Source organism: Babylonia areolata, chromosome 7 (assembly GCF_041734735.1).
Source record: "Babylonia areolata isolate BAREFJ2019XMU chromosome 7, ASM4173473v1, whole genome shotgun sequence".
Lineage (NCBI taxonomy): Eukaryota > Metazoa > Mollusca > Gastropoda > Neogastropoda > Buccinidae > Babylonia > Babylonia areolata.
Genome location: NC_134882.1, coordinates 35,752,869 through 35,780,581, shown reverse-complemented (window position 1 = coordinate 35,780,581; position 27,713 = coordinate 35,752,869). Strand labels below are relative to the sequence as shown.

Here is a 27,713-nt window from a genome sequence, read left to right as displayed (position 1 = left end):
CCAATCACATCTTTCACTTCAGGCAGCCTAGTGGGAACGGTCTGCCCTTCCCTGTACCACCAACACCCCATCCCTGAGTGGCATGCATTGCCTCCTCAGCTTGAGGCAACCCACTTTGGCCAAGACCCCACAGATTGGAACAGTGTCACGGCTCACTGCCGCCACTTGATAAATAAAGAAAAGAAAAAGCATTGATGATAAAAATTTAACTTCCAAATCTTTTACCTCAATAATCTACAACACAACAAAACAGGAGGTAATTGGAACTTCAGTCCACACTACCACATATGTGTGTGGTGGGTGTGTGTGTGAAGCTGCGTAACAAGGTGAACAACCCGTGTGTCTATGTGTGTGGCGTGTGTGTGCATGAAGCTGCGTAACAAGGCCAGCAACATGTGTGTGGATACCCGCTACAAGGGGACCAACGAACGTTTCCAGCTGGAAAAGTGTGTCAAGGACGGGGGATCTGGTGGAGAGCAGGTGATCCCCTTTTGACAGATCCAAGCAAGATGATTATTTCATTTAATTCATTTTCTATAAACAGCTTGTTACAGATGCTCACAGTTGCAGCTTTCCATATTTTCTCTTCCATGAAATTGCTGTTGGACATATCCTTTGAATCAGATGTTGATTAATAAGCAGCTACATGTGCGCTGTTTCTAGAAAATGAATTGAATAAAATATTCATCTTGCTTGACTGCAGCGTATATGTCAACCCATTGTGATACAATCAAACCCCATCCACACACAAGTGCTGTGGTTGATATTTGTTTTTTGTTTTTCGTTTTTCCCCATACATTTACTATTTGTACAAACTTAATATTTTACCTATATGTGTTCATGTTTTTATTACACACACATTTCTCATACCCCAAATCAGGAGAGTGAATTTGATTGTTTGTCTCATTAGACCATTTGATTGAATGAGTGAAGAAGAAAAAAGAAGTATTCAACTTGCATAAAATGTAAAAAAAACAAACAAAAAAAACCCACCTAAGGTGCAAATACGATAACATATTGCAGCCCATTCATCCTTTTGTAGCTATTTAGCTATTTACTGAATTACAGATATGAATGTCTTTGGAAATAATTCTGAAAGCTGCCAAATAAAACTTTGTCATTTTAGCAGAGACCCAATCACAGTTTCTTTTGGGTTTTTTTTCTCTTTTCTTTTTTTCTTTTCCTCTACAGTGATTTGTATGTTTTGATTTAGTAGGAGAACAAGAAGAATGTAATGAGAATTAGTGTGAGCTAATCTTCCTTCAGTTATTTTGTGTTCATCTCACTGTTCATTGGCTACAACTTTCAGGTTCACTTGTATGTATAAGAATAACTTTATTATCTCCAACTGGAGAAATTTGGTCAGGTGCATTATCACAACATAGACAAGTAAACAACATGGGGACCATAATTGTAAAAGTCAATGACCTATGTGGGCTTTTACATGTATGGCTGTTTTTACCCTGCTGTTTAGCCAGCCATACTCTGATTTCTGGGTTGTGCATGCTGGTTATATTCATGCTTCTATATTGTGAATGTGAACATTTGACAGAAAGTTCTTTGTGTCATTTTCATTATCACACAACAGAAACGAGTGTTACTTTTTTTTGGCTGTCTGTTGCAGCAACTGGAGCTGTCTTGGCACAAGGACATACGTCCTAAGAAGCGCACAGTGTGTTTTGATGCCTCCCAGTCCATGCCCAAAGCCCCAGTCATTCTGTTCAGTTGCCATGGCATGCAAGGCAACCAGCGCTTTAAATACAATCTGGTGAGTGCATTGATGCCAGGCAACCAGCATTTTAGATGCAATCTGTTGAGGCGAGGCAGTCAGTGTTGTATACAATCTGGCGTGTACTTTGAGGCCAGGCAACCAAAATTTAGGATACTATCTGTGAAGGCCAGGTAACCAGCATTTTAGATACAATCTGTTGAGGCCAGGCAACCAGCATTTTATACAATCTGTTGAGTGCATTGAGGCCAGGCAACCAGCATTGTTGATGGTTCTTGGATGTGTGTGATTGTTGCATGCATTGCTGCAAGCTGTTGACTCTTCGGAGTGGTACATGTTTTGTTACATTATCATATCAGCAACCACAATGATGTTTTTGTTGTTGTTTTTTATACTTAATTTTTTTAATACTTTTTAGTTAAATAAATGTAGAATTAAGTATGGTATTCTCTCTGGTGTCGTATTTGTTTAGGACTGAATGTATTCATCACAAGTTAGCCATTATTTAGATACAATTTGTGTTTGCCTATTTGTTGTGTAATTGCCTGAATTAGAAAAAAAAAAGGTTTACTTTGGATTTTGTGTTTGTATGTCTCAGGTGAGGATGAGACTTGAAAGGAATAATAGTTCACTCCCTGTAGTTGAGAGGAAAATAGTGAAGGTGACAGCATGCTTATGTGTGTGTGTGGAGGGAAGGGTTGGTTTTACATGCATGCGTATTGTTTCTTTATGAAATCTATTTAATTCTTTATTTAAGCATTATTAACAATTTTTAGTTTCTGATTAGTTTGGAAGTGTTTTTTTCAGCTGCATATATGTACATGGGTTTAGAATTGTATGCATTAATACACTGGACCTTTTTTTTGTCTACAGAGAGCTTCTATAATGTTTGTATGTCATGCTGCTTTTAACTGGATCATATTTGGTGCTCTGAGCAGAGTGTATTGATACTGAATATTGCACCATAGAAAATTCAAGTGATTTTATGAATATTGTTGTTGTTAACACTCTGCTTGTGGGTGTGACAGGACACATACCAGCTGTACCATCCGGTCAGCAACCAGTGCCTGGACTGCGATGCAGATAGTCAGGAGATCTTCATGTACCCCTGCAAAACTGAACGCCTCACACAGGCCTGGATCTTTGAAAAGATCAACTTCACAGCTGTCAGAGCTGACTGGCCACTGCCCCTTGACTAGTCAGACTTTGTTGACAGTGTTGTGTACATTCCAGTAGGAAACTGCTAGAACAGGTCATGCTCATCTTTCAGACCAAAACAGTTCCAGTGTTTTTATATTGCTAAGAAGTCTGTTTCACCACCAGTTCTGACATGATCTTTTTTAAAGGGACAGTTTGTATGTCACTGTTCTTATAACAATAGCTACATGTAACTATTTAGTCAACACTGTCATACAAAAGTCAGGAGACGACACAACTTTTTAGTCTGCACAGTCAACATTACACAAGTCAAGGTGGGACACATGTATTTAGTCAGCGCTATCATACACACTTCAAGATTTGACACATGTAGTTAGTCAGCACTATCATACACACTTCAAGATCTGACACATGTATTTAGTCAGCACTACCATACACACCTCAAGATGGGACACATCTGAATTGTCAGCACTATCATACACACTTCAAGATTTGACACATGTATTTAGTCAGCACTATCATACACACTTCAAGATTTGACACATGTATTTTGCCAGCACTATCATACACACTTCAAGATGGGACACATCTGAATTGTCATCACTATCATACACACTTCAATATTTGACACATGTATTTAGTCAGCACTATCATACACACCTCAAGATTTGACACATCTGTTTGTTTAGCACTATCGTACACACATCAAGATGGGACATGCATTTAGTCAGCACACTCATACACACTCCAAGATGGAACACATGTATTTAGTCAGCACTATCATATACACTTCACTTTTTGACACATGTATTTAGTCAGCACTTTTGTATATACCTCAAGATGGGACACATCTGAATTGTCAGCACTATCATACATGCACCAAGATGGGGCACATGTATTTCATCATCACTATCATACACACATCAAGATGGGGCACATGTATTTCATCATCACCATCATACACACATCAAGATGGGGCACATCTATTTCATCATCACTATCATACACACATCAAGATGGGGCACATCTATTTCATCATCACTGTCATACACACATCAAGATGGGGCACATCTATTTCATCATCACTGTCATACACACATCAAGATGGGGCACATGTATTTCATCATCACTGTCATACACACATCAAGATGGGGCACATCTATTTCATCATCACTGTCATACACACATCAAGATGGGGCACATGTATTTCATCATCACTGTCATACACACATCAAGATGGGGCACATGTATTTCATCATCACTATCATACACACATCAAGATGGGGCACATCTATTTCATCATCACCATCATACACACATCAAGATGGGGCACATCTATTTCATCATCACTGTCATACACACATCAAGATGGGGCACATGTATTTCATCATCACTGTCATACACACATCAAGATGGGGCACATCTATTTCATCAGCACCGTCATACACACATCAAGATGGGGCACATGTATTTCATCATCACACACCATGATCTGTTTCATCAGTGCTGTCATGCAAGTGTCAAGATAGGGCACATCTATTTAGCCTGTATCAGGATGTGTGACTTACCTCTATTTTGTGTGCATCAAGATTTGTCACTTGCATCTGTTTTGTCTGTAATGTCAAGCATTTTTCTGGCAAAACATGCCGCATTCATGGGTTTGGTTTGCACAGTTATACATCTGTACTATCATCACGTCTCATACATTGGTTTGGTTTGCACAGTTATACATCTGTACTGTCACTATGTCTCATACATTGGTTTGGTTTGCACAGTTATACATCTGTACTGTCACCATGTCTCATACATTGGTTTGGTTTGCACAGTTATACATCTGTACCAACAACACGTCGCATACATTGGTTTGGTTTGCAGCATCATGCACTGGTGTTCTGGCACCCCATTTCACATGCGTCTATTCAGTCAGCACTGTTGTACACGACGACACTGGTGTTATGGCAAAACAAGATACCTGCATCTATATATTTTGCACCAGCATTCAGGCGTTCTGGCAAGACATGTAGCTTGCACACATGTGTTATTTTTGTCAGCATTATTTACACAAATGATGGTTGACATATCCATTTGCTGCTGTGTGCATTCTGCATTGAACGGATTGTTTCCATCATGTCAACCGAAATAACTGACACCATATGTTTCACTGTCTTTCAATAGATAAGGTTGGTTTGGCTGCATGTTTTAGTAAATATGATTGTATCATCAAATCTGTAAGCACACAGAGAATTGTAATTTTTCCTTTTGTTGAAATGTTACCAAAAATCATGGGAAAGATTCTATGGACATACATTCAACAAGAGACACTATGACCCAAACACGTTCCAGGACCCTGACAAACAGACATACAGAAAGAAAGAAGACATGATAGCGGCCAAACACTTCATTGAGAAAGGACATGCCATTACTGACACGTTGCACAACCATCATGACCATCACAACTATCAGACCTGAGAAATTCTGGCGCCACCAACTATAGACCAACTATCTTGATGCACTGAATGTATTTGACAAAAAACATGGGATGGTGCCTTGATGTCTCGTCATCTTTTCTGCAGTTACCTGAGTATGTGGAGCTCACGCTGTAAATGTGCAACAGACATACGGTTGAAAGCAATGAGAGAGAGAGAGTAATATTCGTCAAATAAACGCATGTCATACTTCATACATCATTTTTCACAATATGTCAATCATTCTTGAAAAAGGTTTATAGACCGAACATTTGGATATTTCTTCTGTTGTATTTATTGGAGGTTTTTTTTTTAGGAAGGTGCTCCCAATTCAAAGAGAAAAATCATAGAAAGTACTTAAACGTACCCTGCCCTCCTACATCCATTTTGCTGCTGTTGTTAATGTTACATGTTTATGATTACGTTTATTCTGCATTGGTCTTGCTGAATTCATGTCATGATTGTGTCTTTGCATGATCAGAGAGTTGGCTGTGGCATAACTTTTATGATTTGATATACCAGGTACTTATTATCAACATAGCGTACAGTGTTGAGTATGGAGAATATTTTGCTGATATACAGTAATGATTGTGGGAAACACTTTGCTGAAATACAGTCATGATTACAAGGGAAACATTTTGGTGACATTCAGTGTGAATTGTGGGGGAACACTTATGACATACAATGTTGTTGATTGTGGGGAACATTTTGCTGGTATACAGTGTAAATTGTGAGGACTGCTAACTCACTTTCAGTACTTAACAATGCCTGAACATGCAATATTAGCCACAGGGAGAAAAAAACAGACCAGCTCTTATCGTGATCACATGAATGCCTATGGAACAGGGGGAAGTGGTGGTGGTGGTGGTGTGTGTATGTGTGTGTTGGGTCATTAGATAGGGGGGGACTGTGTGCCAGTGCTGGTTGAAGAAGTTGTGATAGAATGACAGTTATGTATTGGTCTGGTTGGTCAGGGTAGACCAAGTGAAAAACTTTTCTGCTTTCTTTTTTTCTTCTTCTTCTGCTGCTGTTTCTCTCTCTGTCCCTGTCTCTGTCTCTCTCTCCTTTCCCCCCACCTTCTCTTCCTGTTCATAATTTTTGTTTCATTTTTTTTCTGTTTGCATGTTTGTTTCAAAGACTGTTCATTCCAGTCAGTGAGAATCATCTGCACCCCCCCCCCCCCCCATCCCCCCACATATCTACCAGTCTATCTGTCTGTATGTCACTGTCTCTCCCTCTAGATGTGTGTGTGTGTGTGTTGGTTTTTTGTTGTTGATTTGTTCTTTTGACTGGAGCTCATCTCACTGGTGTATATCACACCTTTTTTCCCCTCCGGTGCATGTGGTAGTTATTTTTTCTGTTGTAAATTGTGCCACTTGTTCTTCCCCCTGTTGTATGTTACATGATTTTTTTCTCTCTGTGATTTATATAACATGAAGGGTTTTACCCCCCTTGGTGTATATTGCACCAAATGTCCTCCCTTCTGGATTTTTTTTCTTTCCATTTAGTTTATGACTTCCTGTCTTCTGTCCCATTTAACTTACTGTCGTTCACATGGATTTTCCTGTTTGTGGAATCTTTCATGGTTTTTTTGTCATTCATGAAATTTTCCTTCCATTTTGTCCCTTTGTGTCATGTCCTTTGTGACTTTCCATTGTCTGTCTTGTTGAAAAGTAGTATGTAGGGTGATGGTTGCAAAGGTGCTGGCAGTCAACCACAGATTGAACACCACATTATGAACAGCAACTCTTTAGTAATGTGAAGTACCCAGATACATCCACACAGTGAACACAAACATATTTCAGTCATGTTAATTACACACTGTCAACGCATTGTACTGGGAACATTATAGTGGGCTTAATATCTTAGTTGTAATGCAAGCAATCATAGTCTTTGTGAAATGTTCATTGGATTTTTGTTTTATATCTATAATAGGCATTTACTCAATGGTATTGATGAAATGTTTATGAGATTTTTGTTTCGTATCTGTGATAGGCATTCACTGACTGGTCTTGATGAAATGTTTATGGAACTTTCGTTTCACATTTCTTATACATGTACACAATGACTGATTCATTTCAATTGATATGTTTAGTCAAGTTATGTTTCATATTTACAATACATTGTGACTGAGTGGTCTTGATGATGTGTTTATTAGATTTTTGTTTTCATATCTATAATAGGCAATAACTGAGTGGTCTTGATATGTTTATCAGATTTTGTTTGATATTTATACTACGCAGTTACTGAGTGATCTTGATGATATGTTTTTTTTTATACTTTTTTTCATATCTATATTTGTACAGCATGAAGGTGTATATGGTTTGTAATAGGGTGGTGGTGATAATGAAATGTTCTTTTTTGAGGGAATTGGGGGTGGAGTTGGTAATGCCGGTGCTGGTTTTCGCCTCTGAATTGACATGGACAATGTGTGTTTGTATTAATGGCAGTAGTGTTTGTTCGATCTAGTCTCAAGCAAAGTGGCTTCAGCATTGCTACTATCTCTCATATATATATATATATATATATATATTATCAAAACAACAAAGGATTTATCAGAAGTCAACATTAAATCAGCAACACAAGGCAGGTGCAAAATTTCTGGCAACATTGCATTTCTCGAAAGAAGAAAGAAAGAATGCTCAAAGGCAAATTCATACTTTTTCCCAAATACTTACCTCTTTTATTTTTAACTGCTTTCTGATGTGTTTAGGTGTATTATTTCATTACATTTATGAGGAAGTTTTAAAAAGACATTGGTTGTAAGGTTATAAGGGAGTTGTTTAAGAAACAGTAATTATAAGCTTGATATGACAGAGAAAACATTTTGGCACCAATTTTTGTGTTAAATTACTATAATGCGGACATACCATTATGAAATAAAATTCATCTCCAATTAGATATTAGTACGTTTAAGGCATATTCTTTCATAACCTGGTATATTATGATAATGTCCAGCTTCAGTTGTTGGTTATGGTATGTTGTTGTGGTGTGTTTGCTTCTTGAAAATTGTTAGAGATAGTTTGTAGTTGTACATCCCGAAAAATTTTAAAGATCTCCTCCCCTAAAAACCTGGACGACCTGACAGACTGCAAAAAGTGTTGTAGTAGTGCCTATAGTATGTCCACTGACGTCCTGCATGTATTTCGATATTTCCTTCATCGGAGTTTGGTACAATGAGCATGAACAGACTGAATAGTTAGTTTAATGAGTCTGGATTATAAGACGTGCTAGTTAAGTGAGCATTCATCAGATGAAAGACCCCTTTTTTCTCAGTGATTTGCTCACTGGATCACTTGGAGCATGCGTGTAAAGAGGGCTTGCTACAATTGCCAAAAAGGTGTCGGACACTTCGTCAAATGAAGACTGGTCCCAGTTAGTGGATTTACACAACTTTGTAAGCTGGGCAGATGATTATGCATGAGTTTAATGATGAGCTGGATCTGTCTTGTCTTATGATTCGTTACAACTCAAAGGTGATGACAACAACATCCAACTCTTTCTTCAGTCCATCTATCCAGTCAGACATCATTTCTGAGGGAGTGACCATGACTGACAGTGAAGGTGCGGTACTTTCATGTAATTTGAGAAGAAGGGGAGGAGAGATAGAGGAGTGGTGTAAGACAGTAGATTGAAGACCAGCAGAGGGTGGGGCAAGAGGGCATGGCACTGCTGTCGTTTCACAGTGATCATCTGATAAGAATGGCAACAGCCAGTAATCCACCATTTTCTTGAAACCCAGATGACAGACAATAGATGGGAATCATGTGTGTTTTTTAAAACCTTTCTTTCCACACTTTTAGTTACTGATCAGTTGACCGATTTATTTATAGAGGAGACGAACCGGATGCACAGCAGACACATTGTCGGATCAGTTACAACCAGGAGGAAGGGAATATTATCAAAGCGCTTTCTCCTCTAAAGCGGATGCTCTTAGGCGTAAGAAAAGCTTGAAGGCTCACTCTCTGAGAACATGTTTGACTTTTTACCTCGACTGAACCCATGTATGTCATTGCTGGGACAGTTATTCACTTTCATGACTACAAGTGTTGTGATTGTTATTATAAACTTTTAAGCTTTTTTTTTTTATTTGTTATTTTGCAGGTATATACCAGACAGTATGCATGCTGTTTACAGCTTTACTTTGTTTTCTTTCTAGGTGTCATTCTGTGGAGGTAGAAATAGACTTTTTTTTTTTTTTAATCTGCAGGAGTTGTTGTGTTCATTTTAAGATGCCAGAATAGTTATCTAGTTCCAAAATAACTGGGGAAAATGCCTGGATTTAGATTTCACATTCAATTTCCTTCACAAAAATGTTATTTTCGTTCTGTACCTCATAGAGTTTTTGAGCTAGAATTTATTTAGAATTTGATACCCCAGAATCCTCAAATTCCTAGGCATGGGGAGAGCACTTTTTGTTTAAATTACAGAATTCTCTGGCACTGAACAGGTTAAAAGGTAAAGGAGAGAATTGTTATGAACTAATGTATATTTGTCCTTTTTTCATTTGGAAAAAAAATTGCACCTGTCTTGTTTGCATTGTTTACGTTTTGCATTTTTACATTTGTTTTTATGTGTGTGACACAAATCATGTGACCATCCTGTGACACCAGTCATGTGATCACCCTGTGACACATGTGATCATCCTGTGACACATGCAATTATCCTGTGACACTAGTCATGTGATCATCCTGTGACACATGATCATTCTGTGCCACAAGTCATGTGATCATCCTGTGACACATGCAATTATCCTGTGACACCAGTCATGTGATCATCCTGTGACATGATCATTCTGTGCCACAAGTCATGTGATCATCTTGTGACACCAGTCATGACTGAATTAATGACGTTGGTTGGATGTTCATTATGGCCTTTGCAGTCTGCTGGGAGCTTTAGGCTACAGTTCATCACAGTAGTCGACAGGGTGTCACAGCAGCCCCAGGGCTTTCCTTTTCTTTCTTTTTTAATTTCTTGTTGTTATTTTAATTTGTCGTGATTCAGTCCACTTTATGCAAATCTGCTGGATGTGTACAGACTGTTTGGATCATGTTGAGCCTGAAAAGAAAGGCTTTTTAAATGAGTGAAGGTTGGCTGTGTAAAGTATGAGTGGTTTTGTGACAAAAGTTAATGTTGGTTTTGTGTTGAATTGAAAGTTGGTTTTTTGACCAAATGAAAGTTTGTGGGGTTGTTTTTTTTTTCTGATTTTTTGACAAAGTGAAAGTTCTTTTTTTGTTGTTGAAAAGGTGAAAGTTGGTTCTGTGACTAAATGTTTTTGTGATTAGATTAAATGAAAGTTGGTTTCTGTGACCAAGTGAATGTTGGTTTTTGAGACAAAGTGAAAGTTGTTACATTACTGCGTACAGTGGAGACTGTCAACAGACCCTGGCAAATATCATTCCACAAATTTGCTTTGCCCTGTAGAAATAGGGTCAGGTTACAGCCTAACCCTTAAGACTAGTTCTGTCTGCTGTGCACATGTGCAGCAGTATCCTCTTAATAGCACGCTGGCTATGAAACATGTAATGGTGGTGGATGTATCATATAAATATATGTACACATATCTCCATAAACTAATATTTTCAATATTAACCTATCAGAAATTCCTTTGTCAGTGCTGCATATCATCAGTGTGCAGTGTATTTTTTTTGTTTTCCATTCCACACTTCCTGTGCAGGATTAAGTGGTTATACTCATGCAAGTCTTGAAAGCCTTGCCTCTCATACTTAGTTTATACTTTGCTGTTGTTGCTGACATGGGTAATGAATGTAGTTTTCCCATTACATTAGTTAACATTTTGCTATTTTTGTTGAAATGAGTAATAGACATAATTCTCCAGCCACAGCAGTTAACGTCTTGATGTTGATATGTGTAATGAATGTAGCTCTCTCTCATCACATTAATTAACTTTTTTTCTGTTGTTGTTGAGATTGGTAATGAATCTGACGGGCGCAATAGCCGAGTGGTTAAAGCATTGGACTGTCAATCTGAGGGTCCCGGGTACGAATCACGGTGGCGGCGCCTGGTGGGTAAAGGGTGGAGATTTTTACGATCTCCCAGGTCAACATATGTGCAGACCTGCTAGTGCCTGAACCCCCTTCGTGTGTATATGCAAGCAGAAGATCAAATACGCACGTTAAAGATCCTGTAATCCATGTCAGCGTTCGGTGGGTTATGGAAACAAGAACATACCCAGCATGCACACCCCCTGAAAACAGAGTATGGCTGCCTACATGGCGGGGTAAAGAACGGTCATACACGTAAAAGCCCACTCGTGTGCGTACGAGTGAACGCAGACGAAGAAGAAGAAGGTAATGAATCTTATTCCAACATTCTGCTTTTGTTAACGGTTTGTTTATGTTTTGCTGTTGTTGTTGATGTGGGTTATGAATCTTATTCTGCCATCACATTACGTTTTCGTGTTGTTGACAAACACACGGGTAATAAACCCATTTGCAGGAAATCCAGCTGGAGACAATGGAATCATCTGCTCTATTAATTTAGTGATGGCATTGTTCTGTGTATCTTCCAGATTATCTTTGCACACTTTTTTGTGTGCTAATATCTTTTAAAATGATGTGAGAAATAGCTCTTTTTTCTGAAAGAAATACCATGAAATAACCTATTTCCCAGAAATGCTGCATGATGGCTGTTGTAAATGTATGCATTTGCTGATATCTGTAGAACCAATTCAAGAAATACCATGTTTCCAAGAAATACCTTGAAATAACCCATTTCTAAGAGAAATACCATATAAGGTGCTTCCCTTGGTTCTGCCTCATCACATGATTTCTGCTTTTTTTAAATTAATTTATTTATTTTTTATAGTATCTTCTGTCATTTTGAGGACAAAAAAACTTTTCCAGATGTTTCATTTTTAGACTGGCTATTCATTCTGTGGTTGCAGAAAGAATAAAGTATCAGAAAAAGACTGGGAACTTGGTCAGCTATTGTAGGCGGCGTTTGTCTTGACCATTGGTGGTTCTCATGATGAATGGAGATCTGCAAATGGCTTGACAACATTGTGTGGTCATGATGAACAGAGAGGTGTGGTTTGATGCAGTTTTTGGCCAAGATGAGGAACTGATAGGTCTGTGGGTTGACATGCTTTGTGATCATCATGATGAACAGGTGTGTAGGTTGACATGTTTTTTTTTTGGTCAAGATGATACAGAGGTGTGTGGGCTGACATGATTTATGGTCAAGATGATGAAAAGAGTTGTGTGTGGACATGTTTTGTGGTCATTGTGCATGTGATGAAGGTAGATTACTATAAGTATATGGGATGATCTGGTTTGTGGCTAATATGATGAACAGGTGTGTGTAGGTTGACATGTTTTGTGGTCATGATGATGAACGTTGATGTATATGAGCTGACATGGTTTGTGGGCAAGATGTTGAACTGAGTTGTGTAGGTTATGGTTTGACAGGTTTTGTGGTCATTGGGAAGAGATATGTGTTGGTTGACATTTGACCCATTCTGACCACAAGTCCCTCTCTGTTGACCTGTTCTGACCACTGTTAAAAAAGAGGAAAAGCACCATGGTGCATGCATGCATGCATCTGTCTCATAAAGCATTGGTGGGGTTTAATTGACCCATGACACTGATTCTTTCTCCTTTTCTTTAGCAGCTTATTTGATTTTAGCAGCTGGTTTGATGAAGATCCCTTTATCATAGTGCTCCACCTGAAATCCCTCATTTTAATTAAGAGAATGAAATGATGACAACATGGATTTTATTCTGGCTTTGTTTTTGTTTTTTGTTGTTGTTTTTATTGGGAAACTCTCAAGAAACTTAAAGTGATTTTTTAACATGGTGTTTTTTTTCATATTGGATCTTATTTGATGGTAGTTGGGTATTTCTGGTGGTGGTGGAATTTATTTTTTTATTTATATTGGTTTGTTTTGTTCTGTTTCGTTTTAATTGCTTTTAGCAAGGCTGTAAATATGTGACTGTTCAAAACAATTATTGTCAGAAAAAAGTGTAATAATAATAGTAATAATGGAAATTTATATAGCACCTTCCAACGCTCATGGGGCTTTACAGTGACAGGAAAAAGTAATACCAAAAGAAACTGTAATATGGTATGGTGCATAATGCAAAAAGGTAGGTAACAACATACCACACACACACACACACACACACACAAAGGCGCACACACAAATGTGTGCATGCATGCACACACACACATGACACACACGGTCACAACACAAAACAACACACACACACAGGCAGCCTCACCCACACTCCCTCTCTCCAACCTCATGCACACACATCACAATCAAGTCATCAATCTGGATGGAAAAAGCATGCTCCTGAATGGTAGGTATGAATAGGTCTTTATCATATTAATGGGCAGATCTGTTTTCAACCTGACCTGAAAGACTCTAGGGACTGACTGTGTCGGAGAGAGTATGGTAGAGAGTTCCAGAGCTTAGCTTCTGAGAAAGAAAAGGCTTGTTGGCCATGCTGTTTGTGTGTGAAATTAGGAAGCTGAAAGAGCCAGGTGTCAGCAGAGGATTGAATAGTCCTGGAGGGAATGTAATAATAATAATAATGGATACTTATATAGCACACTATCCAGAAATCTGCTCTAGGTGCTTTACAAAAACGCTTTTGATAACATAAAACATTATATCTATGTTACATACGCACACCAAAATGTGACCACACACACACACACACACACGCACGCACGCACGCGCACACACACTGCATACATACATTTTAACATACATGTGTATCTAACAGCTACCCTAACAAATACGCACACATAGGCAGGCACAAACTTACATAAACACACGCGCACACAATACACATTCATATACATGCATGTAGTTGTGGACCTGCCACAATTGAACTTATTGCTGAGGGAAAAGGTGAGTTTTGAGACGAGATTTAAAAGATGCGAGGGAATCAGAATGACGGAGGTTATCAGGGAGCTTGTTCCACGTCTTTGGCGATTGAAAAGAAAACGATCTGTGTCCATAGGTCTTACTTCTGACGTGAGGTATCCTGAGAAGTCGAGTATCAGAGGAAGAACGGAGCTGGCGAGACGGGGTATAGATATGGATGAGTTCAGAAAGATACTTGGGGCCAGATCCGTTGACTGCAGAAAAGGTCAGAGTGGATAGCTTATAGTCTATTCGATCAGAAACAGGCAACCAGTGGAGAGACTGAAGGAGAGGAGAAACATGGTCAAATTTAGAAGCTCTGCAAATGAGTCTGGCAGCGTTATTCTGAATTCGTTGGAGTCTGTCTAACAGGTATTTGGGAAGGCCGGCCAAAAGAGAGTTGCAGTAATCCAATCTTGAGAGAACCAGAGAGCATACAAGTGTCTTGGTTGCATCGGTTGAGAGATAGTGGCGGATAGAGCTGATTCTACGCAGTTCCAAATAGGCAACTTTACAGATATTCGAAATGTGCTGTTGGAAGGAAAGAGACTGGTCCAGGATTACACCAAGACTGCGAACAGAGGGAGAAAGTGAAACAGGTGTGCTATTGATCAGAACACAAAGGAAGGATGTTGACGAAACTTCTTTGGACAGGTTATCATCAATTCAGTCTTATCATCATTTAATTGCAGCTTGTTGAGAGTCATCCAGTCCTTTAGGCCAGCAATGCACCCCTGTGTTTGAGTCACCAGTGCATCAAATTCAGCTATGGAAGCCGACTGATAAAGTTGTGTGTCATCAGCAAAGCTCTCATGCGACATCGCATGATGACTGATGACATCCGACACAGGAGCCGCATACAGCACGAAAAGAACAGGACCTAGGACGGACCCTTGTGGGACACCATATTTCAAGGCAGATACTCTAGAGTATGTACCATTTACACACACTTTCTGTGTACGATCTGACAGGTAAGACGTGATCCATGCTAATGCAGTGCCACGAATACCAAAGGAAGTTTTAAGTCTGTTCAAGAGGATAGAGTGGTCGATAGTGTCAAAAGCTGCAGACAAATCTAAGAGAGCGAGAACAGATATCTTATCCTCATCAAATCCCGAAAGCAAATCATTCACTATTCTAAGAAGGGCTGTTTCGCAACTATGACCACGTCTATAAGCTGACTGGTGGGAATTAAGTATGGAAAAGTTCATTCTCCTGAACTGCACGTTCTATCCTCTCTCTTTGTTTCTGGCTTTTTCCTCTGCTTTTCTCTCCATTATCTTTTGTCATCATATTTTCTCCTTTGTTCTCCCATTCACCTGTATTTTTTCAAGAACGTCTTGAATATATTCAGCTGTTTTTGCCTTTTTTTTTATTTTTTAACTTGATAATTGGGCGTTCTTACTATATTTCACTTTAATTTTTGCACTCAGGATGTGCGATAGATGCCTGCAGGTTTAAAAGAAATTTGTATGCCAGTTTTAATGTGTAACTTTGTGTATTATGTATAACTGTTTGTCATCAGGTTTTCACGTTTTTCATAATTATCATGGTAGCTTAGCCCTGAGCAGTTGGCTGGGCTGCAGTCAATAATGATAATAGTGATAACGATGAACCGAGTGGGACTAAATACTGCAGCTGTAGCCATCAACTTGCCTTATTTTGGCACTTCCATAAAGGTATTGAAATGGGAAACATTTACAGTCAACTTGTCAGTGTGGTTCCTTTCATGGCAAATTAAATCTTTCAGAAAAAACATGTTACAAACTGGTTGCACATGGTATGTCATTGTTTGTTACTTCTGTTCGCTATAGGTGATAATCCTTTGCCTTTAAAATGTAAAAGTCATTCTGTTGAACAGAATTTATAAGTGCAGTCTGGTCTTTATTTGTGTAGGGATGCCTCCTTCCCATCCCTTCCATGGGGATTTTGTCCTCCATGCTGGATGTATGGTGTTTTCACAGTGACCTGACCTTTGTCTTGCTGGTTGGTGCTGGTCTTCAAGCACAGTTCTCACGGCTTGTTTGTTTGCATGTTCTTGCAGCCTTGTTTTTGTCACTGTCGTTCGTCGATCACTCACAAACTGTAGTACATTTACTGCTTCTGGTTCAGGGTATTTTCTTTGGTGATAGACCATGTAGATAATGAAGAATGGGGATAGAAGATATCCTTGTGTGCACCATAGAAAGTTGCTTCATGAACCAGTTTGAAAATTCATTTGTGGTCCATACTGCACCTTCACTATTTGCAGAAATTGCCTTTATGTTGTTGTAGAGGCAGCCTTTCATGCCGAAGGATTCCAGCACTTCCCAGAGCCTGTTTCTGTTTACTTACCGGTAATTCTAAAGGCTTATTTGCTGCTACAAAAAGAGAATGTTGCACAAGTATATCCTTGAAATGCTATGAAAGCTACTGATCCCAGACTGCATTCGGATTCTGAACTTTCCAAAAGAAAGCCATTGGTGAAAGTTAAAGCTTTACCAATATTCCTGTCCCCCCCACTTTTTCAGTATTAGGTTTGCTGGATTTGGGGAATGATGAAGTGTTTTCCAAGTGTTCCAACAAACTGACTTTTGTTTCAAATAGACTTACTTTTCCATGTTTCAAATACACTTTACCGTGACTTGCAACAGTGCAGCAGATCAATATTTAAAAAAAAATCTGTCTCATTAACAAGGTCCATGTCACAGAATAGTCAAGCATTTATATACATTGTCTATCTATCTATCTGTGCATATCTCTCTCTCTCTCTCTCTCTCTCTATATATATATATATATATGAAGTATGTACCTCAATCTGTGCTTTCACATCAAATATATATTTGATGTTAAAACATAGGTTGAGGTAAATACATTTTTGGTCCTTGATTATTTACAGGAGGCAGGAAAAAAGAAAACTCCACACATTCAACTTTGTAAGTTACAGTAAGTACCTGGTATGCTAACTTAACAGAATTCCCCCCCCCCCTAAAAAAAAAAAAAAAAATGTTTGCAATTCCCATCACCTTTCTTATTTCGCTCTTGTCTTTCTTTTCGTTTATGCTTGAATACATTATTTACCAGTATGCGATAAGGGGAAATGTTGCAATGACTGGTCCTGTCTTTCTCAGAATTAGTTGTATCTATTCATTGTATGATTTATAGTCTGTGCTGAAGGATGAAACAATACACTAATAACTTGCCTAACTCAACAATTACATAAGTGTGTGTGTTTGTGCATTGCAAATGAAATTGTAAGCTGGTGGAGAGACTGGTACCCAACTGTTGAACTTTTTGAGGGAAATATATGGATTGTATTATGAGTGCCAATAAACTGATAGAATATCTTATTTGCCTTGTCTATTGATTCTATCTTGCATGTTTGTCCAATACATTTGTCACATCTAATAATGAAGTGTTTGTAACCTAAACTCCCTTGGATACTAGTTTAGAGGTCTCTGTGCTTTAACCTCTTTAGTGCCAGGCATTATTTTGACTTGTGCTTCCTATTTGCCTGGTGGTTTTGGGTTGTGGGGGGTAATGGCCGTGCTGTCATGATATGAAATAAGCAGAATGGGTGAAATGCCACCAGGACTTCCATTCCAGCAAGACAGACCTCAAACCAAACAGACAAACATCACGCCTTTTCAGTCAGCCAGAAAGCCCCTCTCAGAAAGCCAGATGGACTTCACAGGACTCCATCCCCTGGAACAATAACACCTTCAAAACACCAAGACCCAAGCAGGGAGTAACTTGACCTTAGAGTGCAAGCCAACAGGTCGCTCAACGCAACTCTACATGAACTGCCCACAAAGAGGGCAAAGAACTGAGACATAAAATGTGCATTATGAAACACAACACACACAGCAACAACTGAATATAAGCTGAACTGTAAATCATACAGCAAGGGAAAATAGATATAGATCTCTCTCTCTCTCTCTTTAAAATATCAGGAGAGTTGACAAGTTTTTGTTTTCTTTCGTGAATGTGTTATAATGTCTAACCTTTTTAAAAAATTCCAACACCAGAGTTACAATGCAAGGTTATCTATCAAAGCAATGGTACACTGATGTGTAGGCATTCGTTGTACAATAACATGCTAATATATAAATATTATCATTGATAATGTTGCTTATAGTCCAGCCAAACCACACAGGGCCATATCAGGACTGCCCAACTATACAAATGTCCAACCATGTTAAAAACAAAACTGTTACATATATTTAAAAAATCATTGAGATAAGCCTACAGAACACAGTTCATAACACATTATCTTTAAACATTAGCTCCTTCAGACAAACAGCATTAGGTTGTGCTGAGGACGTCAGCCCTTCCGCTTAATTTATCATCCCTAGATTACAAAAAAATCATAAAAAAAAAAAAAAAAAACACCCAAGACTTCAAAGCCAAACAAAACAAAACATACATAAATAAAACAGACTCACTTTGTTTACACAAGTGAGTCAAAAAAACCCTACTGGCAAATAACACTGCAGAATGGGCAGTTAGTGCCCATCCCAGTGTAAAAAACAAAATTTCACAACCTAATCGCCAGAGCAAAACAGCACAGATGGTACATCATGAGACTGTGGAAAAAAAGAAAAAAGTGTCGAGGCTTGCAGTTGCACACACACACACACACACACACACACAAAAAAAAAAGCAGAATGGACTGAGAATGCAGAAAAAGCAGACAATAGTGAATGAAGAAAAAAGCAAAAAACAAAACAAAAAACAAACAAAAAATCAATAGAATTAGAAAAGAGGAAATTTCCAGCACAGAATTTCTAGAACATGGGGATGCTATTTATACTGAAAGACCCCTAACATCTTTTTCTGGTCCAGCATGATCACTCTTTTTACTACTGGCACTTTTTTTTTCCGGATTGTGTTGTTTAACTGTGAATTAATATGTTTGCAGCTTTACTGTTTACCTTGTCCAAGTTCATCATTCATCAACATTGCAGAACAAATTGCATTTCAGCAGTGCCAGACTTTCATCTTACATAGATGACAACAAAAAAGACATAATAATCAACAATCCACACAGTTAAAGGGTCAAAGGCATACTTCAATTTCTGAAGTTGCCAACTATTGTAGTATAAATATGATAGTCAAACAACAAATAACAGCAATGTCAAAGGCATACTTCAATTTCTGAAGTTGCCAACTATTGTAGTATAAATATGACAGTCAAACAACAAATAACAGCAATGTCAAAGGCATACTTCAATTTCTGAAGTTGCCAACTATTGTAGTATAAATATGGTAGTCAAACAACAAATAACAGCAATTCAAATTCTTCATGCGATAGCATGTCTATGACTTTTATACCATGTCTATGTATTGTCATCATTCCCACCAACAAAAAGTTACTTCTGACAATAAAAACAATTTATAACAACAACAACAACAACAACAGCAATATTAGTATATGGCTTTCTTGCGCACTTTTCTAGAAAGGGCTCGCTGTGCTTTGCAATAAAATGCAAAGTAATATGAAATATAATGCAAAAGAGGATAAAATACTACAGATCACACAGTAATCAGTTCATACATGCACCCAGCAGACCAGATGAAGCTAAAAATTTTTTTTTTTTTTAAACAGCACTCGCAGGTACCAACATGGTCCACCACCAAAGCCATCTTATACATCATACCCATGAACAATAACCATGAAAAGCTCCAGCAAATATATGAAATAACATATAAAACAAAAAGTAAAACACAAATTTTAATGAGGGCCTGTATGCCTGCATACAAATGTAAGAATAGAGAGGTTTGGTGGGGTGAGGGGGGGCTGGAGTGGAGTTAATTTGGGTTGTGATGGTGGAACAGGTAAGTTTTAAAGACAGAAAATTGGGTGTGGAGCCAGCACTGATGTATCTCCAGCAAAATCCAGAGTGGTGTTCAATTAGTAAATGCCAGTCATTACTGTGCTCTCCTCTGCATCGCATCATCAAGGCTGACAGAACCCTGGCAAGTGGGTGATCCAAAAGCAAAAGAAGAATGCAGACTACATGCAACAAGTCTTGCTTAAATGAACCAGTGACTGCTGCAAAAAAAAAAAAAAAAAAGAAAAGAAAAAAAGGCTCCACAAACAGGCTGAAAGAACTTGTCACCAAGGAAACTGTTGAGACATCCATCAGAACTAGTGGAACAACATATTTAAAACCAACCAACTGCCATCAGGATAATCATGTACACCAAACAACCCCTGTTCTGGAGACTGCAAGTCAAACAACTAAGACACTTGTCCCATGGGTGGAATTTAAAGCACAACAACTCACATACTTGTCCCAAGATGTCTCATACTCAAATATGACTCAGGTCCAGGCAAGACACACATGACTCAGATAAGGCCCAGATAACATAATCAGATAATGCAGATAATGCATGACTCAGATCAGGCAGAGATTTCAGGTCGACCTTCCACAATCTGATCAAACAGTTTCCTGCGGAAGTTAAGCATGGTGCTCACATCTTTAAGTGCCAAAGCATCGGCCAGAGAGAAAAAGACATGACGATCAAGTGACAATGCACATGACAGTGAGCATTCATTGCGCACACATGACACCATGTCGAGTGCCATTTGCAGTGACTCTGTCATGGTTGGTGCCCCAGGGTACATCTTGAGTGTCCACAGGCTGACCTTGTCCTCTGAGCTCTTCACATGGGAAGACACAATGCTTTCTGGAAGCTGCCAGTGTTTGAGGGCGGATCCTACAGTCCTGTTGAGAAATGGGAGGGAGGTCAGCTTGGAGACGGCTGTGGACATTTTCAGATTGTCAGAGATGTGGAAGAAAATGGTGACGTAGTGGGATGTTCCCTCATGGAGCAAGGACACTGTGTGCAGGAAGGTTTCTGATGGCAACACCAAGGTTGATGACTTGATGCCTAAAGACTTGTCTTCTGAAGACTGTAGCCACTGACAGTTGCTGACAATGGTGTTCTCTTGCACAACCACAGGGACTTCAAAATGGCAGTATTCCATGATGCATGTCGCAGCGAAGGAGGAAGAACGCATCAGGACAGAGTGCATCACGCAACCCTGTGATTCTCCAGTGTCTGGTGCAGCAGAGAGGGCACTGTGGTCAGCTTTACTGTCGGTACTGTCCCCCCTTTGGGTCATCTCGTCAGGTCCTTCTGACAGCCAGCAGTTAAACACATCCTTCTGCAGAAACATTTGGGACTGGAAGGTCTGGTCCTGACTGAAGTAATGGATCAGCTCTTTGGTAGTCCCAACATGTATGAACTGGGATGCGTTCAGCAGGAGAACATGGATGTCTGTTCCACACATGGCAGCAAACACCTGTTTCCTCACCTGCCTCAGGTCGCTGGTAACCTGCGAAATGTTAGAAGTGTTGTAGATGTACTCATCTGTCGCCTTGGGTCCAAGAGCCTGCAGAAAGTCTCCATAGGCATCGATCTCACAACTGACTGTCCCTATCTCCTTTTTCAGATTCAAAAACTTCTTCATTACATCCACTCCAAAGAAGAAGCAGCTGTCTGTGTAGACCACATCTCCTTCCATGCAGATCCCATCAGCAAACTCCAAGCTGCCACTGTCTGACTTGAGCAGAGCTCCTTTGCTCCTCATGAGGTCGTCAGTGGGTTTCTGCAACACTTCCAGACACTGGGCCAAAACCACCGTTTTGCTGGTGTCAATGCTGTCAGCATCCTTCACAACATACACCCCATGACTGCGACCCACCTCCATGGTAGAGGGATGAGCCAGGGCTGTCACTCCTGTGCTGGGGATGGCCCAGTTGTCATCCTGGCCCAAGTCGTAGACCAAAAAATCGTCAGCACAGACAAGGAAGACACCGGGAGGAAGGTGGGGGATCAGCGGGAGGTACATAGCCAGCTTGAGGTCCAGCATCTGATAGAGAGGTTCTCCGTGGGGGATGGCGGCAAACACCTTGCCCAGGATGGTGGCGCTGGGCATGCGCTGACTCCAGCCCCCAGCGTGGATCAGCAGGACCTTCAGCCCATACACACTGTCTCCATACACACTGTGCAGGAACTCCAGGGCAGTCAACGTGGAACCCCCGTTCCCTGCAATGAAAAGAAGCCTCAAAGCATTAACATTAAAACAGTCATACATGTAAACCCCTACATGTATGTATGCAAGTGAACTTAAGAACTGTGGCCCACAAACACAGAAAGAAAAGAAAGAAAAACAGTTTTCAGTTTAAATGAGGTGTCAAAGTGTGCAGACTGATCCAGAAAGAAAAAAACAACAACATTTTTTGAGCACTAATGTACATGTATGCAAAAAGACGATACAGTTGCCCTACCCTGGATAAGCAGATCAGTGTTCTCATGGAAACTATCAAGTTGTCAAACTCATTCAGAGATCATGTAAACTTAATGATCGGTTTGCAGTTGAGACAATTTTTAACCATAAGAAACAAGCAAGGTTGAAAACCATGGAAAGGAGAGATGTTTTACATTGACTGTCTCTAAAACAAGAAAAAATAGGAGCACAGAGACAGAGGGGTTCATAAACATGATGGTCAGCCCTTCAGATCCTTGCTAATGCTGCAGGGCAGACTAGGGAAGGGACTGGTGCGACTGTTAACTCAAAATTATGCTCAAACACACACTTTGTACTTTTTCATTCTCAGATCATATTATCTGCCTTCTATTTTTTGTTCATTTACCTAGTTGTTTTCTTGATTGTATTTATTTTAATTCATTTTCATTTAGTGCAGTGATTTTCTGTGCATATATATACACTTAAAAAAATATGGTATGTTCTCCAGGTCTGACCAGTGCATTGGGTCTTTGTGTAGGTTGGGCATCTGATTTCTTTTTTGGCTCACGTGTGTGTGTACACACGACATGATTCTATGTAATTACATGGTGCATATGTACATGAGTGCATGCATGTGTGTGTCCAGGGTAAACCTTAATAAATTAATTTTCTCTGGAAATACTTTGTCATCATCAGATCTGGCTACAAATTAGGAAAACAAATCACATTCAGCTTGCTGTTACATTTTTATTTCTTTTTCACAGAACTGAGCACTTTTATATGATATCATGACACACTGATAACAGCAGTTGTTTTATCAGTTTTAGTTCAAATAAGACCTTTATTTGCTTAATGATAATAACAATACTACTAATAAATACCATAAAAATAATACTAATACTAATAGAATGAAGGCTTAGTTATACAACACAGTACCCCAATCTCAGATGGGGGGGCTCACCATGCTTTGCAATATAACACAATGTTTGGGACAGCTGACAAGAAAAGCATTGATATTTTCCCATAGTCTAGTCTAGATAGGACAAAAGAACAAACCAATGTCTTTGTGGTTTCTGTGGTTAGATATTGACAAATGGAGCTAACTGGCAAATGAAACTCAAACACACACACACACACACACACACACACTTTTGTGCATCACGCAGACACTTAAATTTTGATAAAGCAGCAGCACACATTTTCTTTTGAGAAAGACCCAGATGTTGGTGACCGAGAGTTCTTATCATGACTGATTACTTTCTTGCTGACAGAGAACAAATGAACAGAAGAGACAACATTTGTTATCTCCTTCATAACATACATTCATGACATACATTTGTCATTTTGCATTATATCTGCTTTGACTAACTTCTTTTTGTTCTTCTTTGTTCATGGGCTGCACTGTGAGTGGGTATACATGTCACAGTGCATGCATGTATTTTAATGTATCAGTGTCTGCATGTTTGTTCAAGTGTGTGTGTGTTGTGTGTGTGTGTGTGTGTGTGTGTGTGTGTGTGTGTGTGTGTGTGTGTGTGTGTGTGTGTGTGTGTGTGTGAGTGCATGCATGCGCACATGTATGTGTGTGTGTGTGTGTGTGTGTGTGTGTGTGTGTGTGTGTGTGTGTGTGTGTGTGTGTGTGTGTGTGTGTGTGTGCATGCACATATGCATGTGTGTAAGAATGAGTAAGAGAAAAAAAAAACTGTTTTGACCTAAAATGAAAAGGGCCCACCTCCTCTCTCTACTGCTGACACATATGTACAACACATGATTATGAAATATAAGAATGTGTGATCTTTTTATTGATCTCTGATGGAGAACACACATTAACATCACACACCCACATTCCTGACATGACAAACCCACACTGCTGACAGATTGGCAATTAATAACAATACAAATAATACTAATAATGAATACTTATAGCACACTATCCAGAAATCTGCTCTGGGTGCTTTACAAAACACTTTTGTTTATATAACACATTGCATCAATGTTACACATACACCAAAATGTGACTAACAAACACACACACACACACACACACATACTGAATACATAAACTTTAACATGTATATATACGTACATAGCAGCTGCCCTCCACACATACGCACACATAGCTAAACACACACACACACACACACACGCATATGTGATCAAACATTTGAACACACACAAATATACATTCATACACATGCGTGTGTATATGTACACATATGCATACACAGTCAAGCACACCACACCATAGAGAAGTGGACCTGCCACAACTGAACTTATTGCTGAGGGAAGAGGTGAATTCTGAGACCAGATCTGACAGAGGCGAGAGAGTCAGAATGATGGTGGTTATCAGGAAGCTTGTTCTATGTCTTTGGTGATTGAAAAGAAAATCATCTATGTCCATAGGTCTTACATCTGGCGTGAATGAGATGAGAAAAGCGATTTTAGTCGGAAACATGTATCCTTTACTGTTTCAAGATCAGGTCTTTTTCCATTTATTATTTTACTTTTCAATTTAAATTAAGGTGAAACATTTTGCTGCTGTCCTTTATCAATGAGAAAAATGGTCTATTAAAAAAAAAAAAAAAAAAAAAAAAAAGAAAGAAAAAAAGTTCCAGTAATATGGAGACCCAAAATTAAAAACTATTACTAGTAAAACCAACCTGGGTTATTTCTTAAGAATAAGATTCAAAATGGCATGTCATATTTTACAAACTATCAAAAACTTTAAAAACCTGTATGAGCCCTGCATTTGGCCAGACATGATGGACATTCCTCCTAATTCTTCCTATGCCAGGGCCCAGCAAGTCAGACATACTGGGCATTACATACTCCTAGTCCTGCCTATGCTAGGGCCTGGCAGGTCATACACAATGGGCATTCTTCCTCGTCCTACCAATGAATATGCAATGGCCAAGGGAGCCATACACAAATAGGCATTCTTCTTGGTCCTACCTATGCAATGGTCAAGGGATCATACACAATGGGCGTTCTACCTCGTCCTACCAATGCAAGGGCCCGGCATGTCATAGTCATACACAATGGGCATTCTTCCTCGTCCTACCAATGTGAGGGCCAAGCAGGTCATAGTCATACACAGTGGGCATTCTTCCTGGTCCTACCAATGTGAGGGCCCGGCAGGTCATAGTCATACACAATGGGCATTCTTCCTCATCCTACCAATGTGAGGGCCCAGCAGGTCATAGTCATACACAGTGGGCATTCTTCCTCGTCCTACCAATGTGAGGGCCCGGCATGTCATAGTCATACACAATGGGCATTCTTCCTGGTCCTACCTATGCGAGGGCCTGGCGGGTCAGACACAATGTGGATGGGCAGGTCCAGGGGTAGCTCCTTGCGTTTGTGCTTGTCCTGGATCTGCTGCTGGAAGGCTTCTTGCTGGGCCGCGTCAGCTGTGGTGATCACCACCACATTCCACATAGCTGCCCCATCGGGGCTGTTCCGACCTGCAAAGCACACACACACATACACACACACACACACAAAAGCAGGCACACATGTGAAAATATATCACACAAAAATCACACACAGACATATATATATATATGTCAAACACACACTGTAGAGAGCTAAATTCACTGCCATCAGTGACTTGTATAGGTTCTGCAACAGCCTGAGTGACAAAATCTCAAACCTTTTTATTTCGTGATACACTGCTGATGAGTGCAGTCTCACTCTCAGTTCAAAAGGGCAAGGCTGTGGTTTGTTGTTTGCTGTTTTGAAGGCATAGTTTAAATTTCTGAGAGGGGTACTGACAGTAGCATCCAGTATTTATCAAACAAAGTATAATTGGGTGTTATTCCTCATGGATATTAGTTATTATGTAATATTACAGATAATAAAAGTAGACGTATCAAGTTTTCTGACACATCAACTTTAACTGTTTAGAACTGTGACAAATTCTAAAAAAAAAAGTAAAATGATGCAGACATATAGGTCCTAGGGCAAATAGCGAAGCATTCTTGGAGATGTATACATCCCGGTTAATCTTTTCTGTGCCAGAAATTATTTTGGCTTGTGCTTCCCATTTCCAAAGCAATTTTTGGTTATGGAATGTTATAAAAAAATATATATAAAAGTCCAGCATGCAAACTACAGCAACTTGATATCAATGTATGCATAACCCATACTTTCCAGTTTCCTAAAAGGAAAATGAAATAGAAATTATAATACATACATATAATATATATATATATATATCTATATATATATATATATATATATCCATTTCTGATAGTTTGATCTTTCTTTAGCACTGTGGGTAAATCACTAAATGTAGCAGGAAGTGAGTCATAAATTTATTGAAATAAACTTTCAATAAATTTCACATACTTTCTGATTATGTGTTTTAGATTGTAACTGTTAGAAAATTTATGCAGCTTAAATGAACCTGGAAAATATATGAAAATTATAAACTAAATGTGTTGCAGCACCTTATGTATTACAACGCAAACTTCTGGTATTCTACACATATTCAGCACAGCATTCACTCAAATCTTGGCAGCTGCAACAGAAATGGCGCCAGCAAACTGTCTCTATAGTCTATTTGTCTCGTCTTTTCAACAGAAATCACACACACACACACACACACACACACACACACACTCACACACAAAATCCTTCTTCTTCTTCCATTGAGGGACCATAATCAACCCTCTGATTCTTATGTTGCTTCAACTGCCAAACCTGCCTGAGATTTCATGAAATCTCTGATGGCCACCGTGATTACACGAAATAACCTTTTCTTTAATGAATGAGGAAAAAAAAAATCAGGGATTTAATTTAATCATTGGTTTCAAAATCGCAACATGGACTTGTCTGAGCGCAGTGATCCCTCTTTGAGAAAATGAAACTGAACGCAAACTCAATGGGGTGGGTCCAGCCAATGGGGGACGGGAGGCACAGGGTGTACAGGGACAAATGGATAACACATTATTATCTACATAGGGTGATAAACAAAAAGAGGAGGGAGTGGGAGAGAGACGGACTGAGTCTCATGCTTGCCTCGTAACTGTTGGTACTGTTCCAGCAATCGACGCATGTTCTGTGTGACAGCTGACGCCATACCACTATTCGATATTACACCAAACAGCAGGAAGACTGAATTCTACTGTTCACACTGTTTTCTAGAAGTTCTTCGTTTACCACAGCCACAAGTTTGTTGCCCTCATAGCCACGTGTCTTGTTCTCTCTTTCACTTAGCCCTATTTT

At 39.3% G+C, this 27,713-nt stretch overlaps 2 protein-coding genes across 3 annotated transcripts in view; one reads left to right on the top strand and one right to left on the bottom strand.

Moving 5' to 3' along the window:
• LOC143284013 (putative polypeptide N-acetylgalactosaminyltransferase 10) overlaps positions 1-14,542 on the top strand; it is a 43,030-nt gene extending 28,488 nt beyond the window's left edge. For both annotated transcript variants that reach the window (XM_076590550.1, XM_076590551.1), the window contains exons 11-13: positions 373-480; positions 1,625-1,768; positions 2,758-14,542. In XM_076590550.1, the coding sequence (XP_076446665.1) occupies positions 373-480; positions 1,625-1,768; positions 2,758-2,928 (423 nt within the window). In that variant the 3' untranslated portion in view covers positions 2,929-14,542. The remainder of the gene's footprint in view (positions 1-372; positions 481-1,624; positions 1,769-2,757) is intronic.
• Positions 14,543-14,988: 446 nt separating this feature from the next.
• The window catches only part of LOC143284012 (fucose-1-phosphate guanylyltransferase-like), a 13,181-nt gene continuing 456 nt past the window's right edge, over positions 14,989-27,713 (bottom strand). The window contains exons 1-3 of the mRNA XM_076590549.1: positions 27,507-27,713; positions 25,778-25,948; positions 14,989-22,285 (exon numbers count right to left, since the gene is read on the bottom strand). The exon at positions 27,507-27,713 is cut by the window's right edge and continues 456 nt beyond it. Of these exons, the coding sequence (XP_076446664.1) occupies positions 20,634-22,285; positions 25,778-25,948; positions 27,507-27,567 (1,884 nt within the window). The 5' untranslated portion in view covers positions 27,568-27,713 and the 3' untranslated portion in view covers positions 14,989-20,633. The remainder of the gene's footprint in view (positions 22,286-25,777; positions 25,949-27,506) is intronic.